We start from the raw sequence: 9,936 nt of genomic DNA on the forward strand, positions 1-9,936 counted from the left end.
TGTTGTTATTGCTGCTATCATTTATTGTTGGATAGGACAAAGAGAACTCGAGAGAGGAGGGGAGGACAGAGAGGGAGGGAAGACAGAGAGGGGGAGAGAAAGACACCTGCGGACCTGCTTCACTGCTTGTGAAACGATTCCCCCCCTCCAGGTGGGAAGCTGGGGGTCGAACCAGGATCCTTTCGCTGGTCCTTGTGCTTTGCACTATGTACACTTCTGCCCCGCCCCCTTGTTATTCATTTATGAAGTCAAGAGCATATTTTCCAGTTAGCTGAATTAGTCAAAGAGGACAAATTTTATTTTATTTTATTTTTATTTTTTAATTTTTTATATTTATTTTATTTATTTATTCTCTTTTTTTTGCCCTTGTTGTTTTATTGTTGTAGTTACTATTGTTGTTGTCATTGTTGGATAGGATAGAGAGAAATGGAGAGAGGAGGGGAAGACAGAGAGGGGGAGAGAAAGATAGACACCTGCAGACCTGCTTCACCGCCTGTGAAGAGACTCCCCTGCAGGTGGGGAGCCGGGGGCTTGAACCGGGATCCTTATGCCGGTCCTTGTGCTTTGCGCCACCTGCGCTTTAACCCGCTGCACTACCGCCCAACTCCCGAGGACAAATTTTATATTCTGCAAAACCCGAAGTGTGCTTCCCATAGTCCTTGTTTGTTTTCTCTCTTAGAAATGGAGCCCTCCTGACATGCTACACCCTCCTCACCCACACTGTTGATAGGTACTGAGTTGCTCATATGTTGGGCAGTAAGCCAGCTCCCCCCTGCTTAAAGCCTCTGTCTCTAATCCTGCTTAACTAAGCACTGCCCTGCTGGTTTAACACTGCTGTCTATTTGCATAACACTGTTAACTAAGCACCGCCCTGCCTCCAGGGCATTGGCTTAATCCTCACTATTTTGCACCCTTTTTCCTTCTCCCCACCCCCTATCCTACATACATCCTCTTTCGACCTGACACTTCCGCCTCAGGATATATAGGGACAGGACTGTGATTAGAGATAGTTTAGATTGTGCTGCGTTCCACATGAATAAAGACTGAACTGCGTACCACTCAGCCATGAGTCCCTGGTCGTCTCTCTCTCTTGCACGTGAAGCTAGCCCAGCCTGGCACTCATATGTCCAGTATGACACACAGAGGGGATTGTGGTAAATTTAAATAGTACAGTGAACACAGGCATGAGGTCCTCATATTAACAATGATAATAATTAGATCCCACAGGAGAGCTAGTAAAATTAGGGGATTGAAAGTGGTTCACCGGGCTAAGTGCACATAGTATGAATCTAAAGGACCTGCTGAAGGATCCGGGTTCAAACCCCCAGCTCCCCAACTGGACAGGGGTAGGGCAGAGGCAGGGGTATTGCTTCACAGGTGGTGAAGCAGATCTGTAGGTGTTGTTCTCTCTCTCTCTCTACCCTCCCCTCTCAATGTCTCTCTGTCCCATTGGAAAAAAAAAAGGCCACCAGAAGCAGTGAAGCAGGTCTGCAGGTGTTTATCTCTCTCTCCCCTTGTCTGTCTTCCCCTCTCAGTCCTATCCAGAAAAAAACAACAACAAGAACAACAACAATAGTAACAACAACATCAGCAATGGAAAAAGGAGCAATGAATTTGTACTGCAGGCACTGAGTGCCAGGAGATAAACCTGGAGACAATAATAATAATAATAATAATAATAATTTTTTTAAATAATCAGTGGGTTCTTGCCAGCACCAAGCCCCAGTGACTAGAGTAAAAAACAAAAAATAAGTTCAGGGTACCAGGCTGTGGTGCACCAGGTTAAACACGCACTATAATGCACATAGACCCTATTTGAAGCCCCTGGTTCCCAACTGCAGGGGGGAAGCTTCACGAGTGGTAAAGTACAGTTGTAGAGGTCTCTCTGTCTCTCTCCCTATCTTACCCTCCCCTCTCAGTTTATGTTTCTATCCAATAATAAATAAAATTTTGTTTTTATTATCTTTGTTCAATAAAGACAGTCAAAAATCAAGAGGGAAGGGAGAGGGAGAGAGACAGAGAGAAACCTGCAGCCCTGCTTCACCACTTGCAAAGCTTTCCCCCTGCAGGTGGGGACTGAGGGCTTGAACCTGTGTCCTCGTGCATTGTAACATCTGCACTCAAACCAGGTGCGTCACCACCCCATCTCCTTTTTTTTTTTTATTCCTTAGATCCCATCTGTGAGTGAATTCATCTGATATTTGTTCACCTCCTTCTTGCTTATTTCATCCACTTTGATTCCTTCTACTTCCATCCATTTTTTAGCATAGTAGAGTGTGTTATAATTCCTTACACTTTTACCTTTTACACCTTTACCACTCGAGTATCTATTGTTTGGGCACTTGTGTTGTTTCCAATCTTTGACTATCACAAACTGCTGCGAATATGACTAGTTTTCATTCTTTCTGGCTAAGTGATTTTGTGTTCTTTGGATAGCTGTATAATAGAAATTTCTGGGTGAGCAGCAGATACACTTGTTAAATAAGGACAGACAAGGCATAGAGTGAGAAAAGTAGAGAGGGAAGGAGAGAGAGAGAGAAATAGTTCCAAAATATCCATCAATGCAATGGGAACTGGGCTCAAGCCTGGGTCATGCAGCACACTTCCCCCACTGAGTTATTATTTTTGGTATAAAAATGATATATATATATATATATATTTAAAAGTTGTATTTATTAAAAGGAAACACTGACAAAAACCATAGGATAAGAGGGGTACAACTCCAGACAATTCCTACCACCAGAACTCCATATCCCATCCCTTCCCCTGATAGCTTTCCTATTCTTTATTGCTCTGGGAGTATGGGTCCAGGGTCATCATGGGGTGCAGAAGGTGGAAGGTCTGGCTTCTGTAATTACTTCCCTTCTGAAAATGGATGTTAGCAGGTTGATCCATACTCCTAGTGGGGCAGGGCTTTGGGGAAATGGGGCTCCAGGACACACTGGTGGAGTCGTCTGCCCAGGGAAGTCAGGTTGGCATCATGGTAGCATCTGGAACCTGGTGACTGAAGAGTTAAGATATAAAGCAGAACAAGTTGTTGACTAATCATAAACCTATATGCAAGAATATTGAAAATGAATCTTTGGGAGTCTCCATTAGTTTTGGAAAAAGCTAATAGTAGGTTATCCAAGGGGCCCATGGATTTACTAGTTTTTGCCTGTACCTGACATCTAATATGCAGGTGGACCCAAGGGATTGTCTGGGGAGATGGTGTCATATTTGGACTAGAAAGGACTAGAAAGCTGGATCTGGGCAGAGAGAGTAGCTCCCAAATATAGGGAAAGTGTACAAATAATGTTAACTGTAAGCCCCATCGATTTGATTTGGGGTCCATGTTCAGCATAGGAGCCTTTGTAACCTCTGCATCCCTGTAGGACTGGGCTCACATTCTGTGGTCACAGCTGTGGTCACATTCTGTGGTCCAGCACTAATTTCAGGACCCATCTTCCTCTGGTAGAAGGTAGAGCATGTTGTCCACCCTCCCTTCAGACAATGGACCATTCCCTACCATTACTGATACACATTGAGGGCAAGGTCCTATAGGGTCCCACAAAGGGGTCCATTATGTTGTTCCTGATGGAGATGACCAGTGACAGTGGCAAGAAGGATCTGTTAGAGGTCTAGGCCCATTGTGCCTGTGTGGGAATCCCAAGACTCCCTGACTAGGGCCCCAGGTAATGGGGTGGCCTAACAGTGACTATAGTGTCATCATTAAAGTATGCCAGTCTCTTGCCCTTATCCATTTTTTTGTAGTCCTTACTTTATCTGACAAGGTTAGCTTTGGAATGATGAGGGAAGTGAAATAGGAAGTAAGTGAGGAGGGTGTCTAGTTCGAAGTAGAAATTATTTGATTAGGTATTTATGGTGTCCTTTTTTTTTAAGTCTTTCTACTTGCTTGCCACATTTATCGACTCACTACAAACTAGTGTGCACTTTTGCTTTAAGGTACATATTTTGCCCTAACTTATGGATACATATGTATATATGTCCTATCTCATGGGCTCTGGTCTGTATCTAGTTTCTGAGACTTTGTTAGGAAGTATACCACCAGAAATGGAACTAAGGAGTCCTATGAGTTAGGAAAGGTCTCATCAGAGTAATGAAGCTGGAGGGTTGACATTCCACGCCTGAAGTCTCTGGACACAATCTGAAGTGAAACGTGGAGGTGATGCTGGTTGCATTGAATAGGTTGCAATCAGCAGATGCAGTAACAATTGGTATGAGTTGAGGGAAGCTTGCAAGAAATCGAGCCCCACCCTAGAGTTTCCAGGACTGGGAGAAATATGGGTTTTGTAGAGAACGGGTAAGGTTCCTGCTGTCTTAGAGTTTAAGAAGGCAATAGATAGTTATTGCTATAGCCACATTCTTTGACAATTGGGTTAACTTTGAAAAAAAATCCCACTGTTAGGATTTGCTGTATCATACAAGACCTCACCATAATTTATGTTCTTTAATGCTACTTACATATAGCTATATCTTATAAAGTGACACTAACCATTGCTTCTGTTTGCCCTGGTCTTAGACAGCTTGACCCGGGACCTGGCATGTGCACTGTCTTTCTGTAGCTATTCCAGCCTCTGTGTGTGACCTGTGTCTCTCCTCCTTGGCTCTCCCTTGACCTCACCTGTCTATTTCCTCCACCACTGGCCTGGAAATCTTCTCACTGATAGTTTTATTGTTTTCAACACTGTTTATTTACTGGATTGTTGGAAAAGTCTGGATGTATAATATGTCATATATTTTTTATCACTTCCCTCCTTTGAGCTTCTTCTGTTCTTTTATTTTTTTAATCACCCGGGTATTAGCTGGATATTGTTTATTTGAGCTTTGTATCATTCTGTATTACCACACATTTCTTTACTGCCCTGCTCTTATATAGTATGATAGCACCTGCCTCCAATTTTTTATTTCCACTCTGATTTCTTCTTTCATTCAGAAGTTGTTTGGAAACATTTGCTGAGTCTCTATATTTTGAAGCCTTTCTGGCTTTCTTTTTTGTAACTGATAATTTAGTTTAATTCCACTGTGGTCTGCTAAGATGCTCAGAATAATTTAATAATCTCAAATTCATTGATCTATTTATCTTTGAAAATGTTCCATGTGGATTTGAGTATAACTTGTATTTTGTTTTCTTAGTGTGAAGGCTTTTGTAGACATCAATTGTAACTCTGTGTACTTAGAGATCTTGTTTCTGTGTGTGTGTGTGTGTGTCTGTATCTCTCTCTGTTTCTCTTTCTCTGTTTCTCTCTCTCTCTCTCTTTCTCTCTGTCTCTCTCTCTCTCTTTCTCCCCTCCAGGGAGATTGCTGGGGCCTTGTGCCTACACTACAAATCCACTGCTCTGGGCAGCCATTTCTCCCATTTTATTGGATAGGACGAAGAGAAATTGAGAGAGGAGGGGAAAAAAGAGAGGAAGAGAGAGAGAAAGATAGACATTTCACTGCTTGTGAAGTGACACCCCCCCTCAGGTGGGGAGCAGGAGGCAAGAGGTAGGTGTGTGTGTGTGTGTGTGTGTGTGTGTGTGTGTGTGTGTGTGTGTGTGTGTGTGTCTGTTTAACCCGGATCCTTGAGGTTAGTACTATGTGGACTTAACCAGGTATGCCACTGTCTGTTTCCTGAGATCATGCTTCTTTACTCATTTTCTGGCTGATTTATCTATTTGAGAGAGTGGAGTGTTAAATTCTCCTACTGTAATCATGTTGCTATTGAGGTTGACATATATATATATATATATATATCCAAAATATGAATATATACCAAAATATGAATGTATATCCAGAATATTAATATACATGTATGTGTGTATATACATAAATATTATATATATACAGAAGCAGTGATTCAGATGGCTCTATCTCCCCCTCATTTCACTTTCATCAAAACAAAAAGGGGCAAGTGGGGGCTGTATTATTGTGTGGAAGGCTGGGAAATGTTACACATGTGCAAACTCTTGTACTTACTGTCGACTGTAAAACATTAATCTCCCAATAATAAAAATAAATAAATAAAATGAGGAAAACATCGAGCTCCAGGGGTGTGCTGGCACTAAGCCCCAGTGAAAATCTTGTTGGCAATAAAAAATAAATGTTAAAGAATAATAAAATGGGTGTTGGTACACCTGGTTAAGTGCACATGTTATAGTGCACAAAAATCTAGGTTTGAGGCCCTGGTCCCCACCTGCAGGGGGAAAGCTTTGCAAGGGGTAAAGCAGGGTTGCAGGTGTCTCTCTGTCTCTTTATTCCTCTCTATCTCCTTTCCCCCTTCCCTCTCGATTTCTGGATATCTCTTTCCAATAAATAAATACAGATGATTAAAAAAAATTTTTTAAATAGTAGCAGGGAGTCGGGCGGTAGTGCAGCAGGTTAAGCGCATGTGGTGTGAAACGCAAGGACCTGTGTAAGGATCCCAGTTCTAGCCCTGGCTCCCCACCTGCAGGGGCGTCACTTCACAAATGGTGAAGAAGGTCTGCAGGTGTCTATCTTTCTCTCCGCCTCTGTCTTCCCTTCCTCTCTCGATTTCTCTGTATCCTATCCAACAACGACATCAATAGCAACAACAATAATATCAACAACAAAAAAAAAAAAACAAGGGCAACAAAAAGGGAAAAAAGTAGCCTCCAGGAGCAGTGGATTCATAGTGCAGGCACTGAGCCCCAGGAATAACCCTGGAGGCAAAATAAAAAATAAAAAATAGTAACAGCAAAATACCTGGTTCATTGAAACTTCTTAATAAAGGCCTGTTTACTGACTGAACAACTGAATATATGGTCTGATGAACAAATATTTAGGTGTAATGAAGGTTTAATGTATTCACTAAAGGAAAATATATATGATTTCTCTCTTTTTTAAAATCTAAGGTTTTGGATTTTTTTATCTTTATTTATTTAGTGGATAGAGACAGCTAGAGATTGAGAGAGGAGAGTGTAATAGGGAGGGAAGGAGACAGAGAGACACCTGCAGCCCTGCTTCACCACTCCTGAAGCTTTCCCCCTGCAAGTGGGGAGAGGAGGTTCGAACTTGGGTCCTTGCTCACTGTAACACATGGGCTCAAGCACGTACACCACCACCTGGCTCCTATATAGGATGTCTCTAGCTAAAATATGCAAGAATAAAGATGAAAAATGTCACTTTAACTTACAATATAAAGTAGGTCTTCTAGATGGTATCACCATTCACTTCCTGCTAACATGTCTGTGACTGTTCCAGCATTCATTCCCTCTGACTCAGAGCCAATGGGAATTAGGGGGAACAGACCCTGACCCTCAGATACAGGCAAAGTAATGATGTACACGAACTCAATTGTACGTATTAATTGAATTATTTAGAGACAAGACTATATATCCCAGTCAGAACATTCAAGAAGAGTTACTGATAGTTGTTTTTTTTTCTGGGAAAACATTGTTCTCACATATTGAAGAACATGAAAATGCTTCTTTATCTATTTCCATCTGTGTGAACCGTGAAATCTACATCCCTTGTTATTCTAGATAGTTATTAAAAGTGCAGTTTTGTAAAGTTTACTATGGTTCACTGCTAGTTAGTGGAGAGGAGAAATACAGAAGAAGCAATTACACAGGATCCGTATGATTATTGAATCACCTAGCCATAGGGCTGGCCTTCACTAGTGGCTGAAGATTGTATTTGAATAGACTCAGTCTCACTTTTGCCATTTGAAAATATGATTCCTGGGTCAGGAACAGGAAATCACAATTTAGTTGATACAGATGAGAGTGCTATACACAATGAAAAAAATTATAACAAAAGTTAAACTTCTGCAATCTATATATTTTTTATTGAGAAGCTAATGGTTTATACCATAGTTGTTGACACATGGGTACACTTATTTTTATTTCTTTATTTATTGGATAGAGACAAGCAGAAATCAAGAGGGAACGGGGTGATAGAGGGAGAGACAGAGAGACACCTGGAGCCCTGTTTCACCACTCCTAAAGCTTTACCCCTGCAGGTGGGGACTGAGGGTGCGAACCAGGTAGTTGCGCATTGTAATAATACATGTGCTCAACCAGGTGCGCCGCCACCCGGCCACTATGGGTACACTTCCTAAACTCACAAAGATAGGTGTCTGCAAAACACTCTCACTCTCACACTCCATCAATTAGGTCCATTGTGTACCAGGATCTGAAACCCTCTACCCACCGCCCCATCCCTGAAACATTCTCTCTACTCTCTTTTCCCAGAGTTCTTTGCTATGGTCTAAAGCACCAACAGTCCAAATTTTATGTTGTGTTTTCTCTGATTTTTTTTTCTTTAGTCCTGGCCATGAGATAAATCCATATTCATGTTTATATTATGGATTTATCTCATTTAAAGGGATTCCTACAAGATACATGCAAGTTCAGGTGAAGAAGATGACTTCATCACTCTTAACAGATGAGTAGTAGAATATTGTGTTTATATACATAACATTCCTACCCACACATCAACTGTTGGACATCTAGGTTGCCTCCAAGTTTGGGCTATTGCAAAATGTTCTGCTATGAACATAGACATGCATAGATCTCTTTGGATCATGTGTTTGCCTTCTTAAGACAATGGCCAAGGAGAGAGATTGCCCATTATAGAGTATGTCCATTTCTAGCCTTTGGGGAGTTCTCCAGACAGCTCTCAACACAGCTTGGACCAGTTTGCATTTCCACAAGCAGTGCAGGAGGGTTTAGAAAAAATGCTCTGTAACATCAGTGAGACTTATTATTTTTCCAGATGTACAGGAGTGCACCAAGTGCTCAGATCAAGAATATTCAAACCAAGAAAGAACCCGCTGTCTCCCCAAACTGGTGACCTACTTGTCCTTTGAAGATTCCTTGGGCATGGCTCTGGCCTGCACAGCTTTGTGCTTCTCTGTGCTCACAGCTGGGGTTCTGTGTGTCTTTGTGAAGCACCAAGACACCCCCATAGTCAAGGCCAATAACAGGACTCTCAGCTACATCCTGCTCATCTCCCTGCTCCTCTGCTTCCTCTGCTCCTTTCTCTTCATTGGACGTCCACACCTAGTCACCTGCATCCTCCAGCAAATCACATTTGGACTTGTGTTCACTGTGGCTCTTTCCACTGTGTTGGCAAAAACCATGGTTGTGCTGTTGGCATTCAAATCCATGAAGCCGGGAAGAACCATGAGGTGGCTGTTGGCATCAGGGGCTTCTAACTATGTCATTCCCAGCTGCACTCTTGTCCAAGTGGTTATCTGTGGCATGTGGCTGGGACTGTCTCCCCCCTTCATTGATGTAGATACACGCTCTGAGCCCAGGCACCTGCTCATCGTGTGTGACAAGGGCTCAGTCTCTGCCTTCTACTGTGTGCTGGGCTACCTGGGCTCCTTGGCCCTGGTCAGCTTCTCCTTGTCCTACCTTGTCCGCAACCTGCCTGACACCTTCAATGAAGCCAAGTTCTTGACCTTCAGCATGCTGGTGTTCTGCAGCGTCTGGGTCACCTTTCTGCCTGTCTACCACGGTGCCCAGGGCAAGCTCATGGTGGCCTTGGAGATCTTCTCCATCTTGGCTTCCAGTGCTGGTCTCCTAGTGTGCATCTTTGCTCCCAAATGTTACATTATTCTGATGAGACCTGAGAAGAACTCTTTGAATCACCTAAGGAGTAAAATACACAACAGGAGAAATCCACATTCTTAAGCTTAATCCTACCTGCATCTATCACTGTTTCTGAATTCTGAACAAATGAATCCACCTCGTTTTCTATTTCACTACTATCATGTAACTGAAATTCCATTCATGATAATATCCCTTTTGTCGAGTAAACATTAGAGTAGACAAAATGTGCAATCCCTGACTCTATGCAGCACATGCTAACTTGATAGCAGAATAGATCAAATACATGACACTGACCATAGCCTCTTGCCTTTCCCGACTCTGCACAGCCCCTTGACACCTGTTTCTATATCCCAATTGACTTCCTGCCTTTCTTAGC

General features: G+C 42.5%; 1 protein-coding gene across 1 annotated transcript in view; it reads left to right on the plus strand.

Moving 5' to 3' along the window:
• Nucleotides 1–9,641, plus strand: part of LOC103128129 (vomeronasal type-2 receptor 116-like) — a 34,259-nt gene extending 24,618 nt beyond the window's left edge. Inside the window, exon 7 of the mRNA XM_060182436.1 lies at nucleotides 8,719–9,641. Within this exon, the coding sequence (XP_060038419.1) occupies nucleotides 8,719–9,641 (923 nt within the window). The remainder of the gene's footprint in view (nucleotides 1–8,718) is intronic.
• The last annotated feature ends 295 nt before the right edge of the window (nucleotides 9,642–9,936 follow it).

This window comes from Erinaceus europaeus, chromosome 23 (assembly GCF_950295315.1).
Source record: "Erinaceus europaeus chromosome 23, mEriEur2.1, whole genome shotgun sequence".
NCBI classification, from domain to species: Eukaryota; Metazoa; Chordata; class Mammalia; order Eulipotyphla; family Erinaceidae; genus Erinaceus; species Erinaceus europaeus.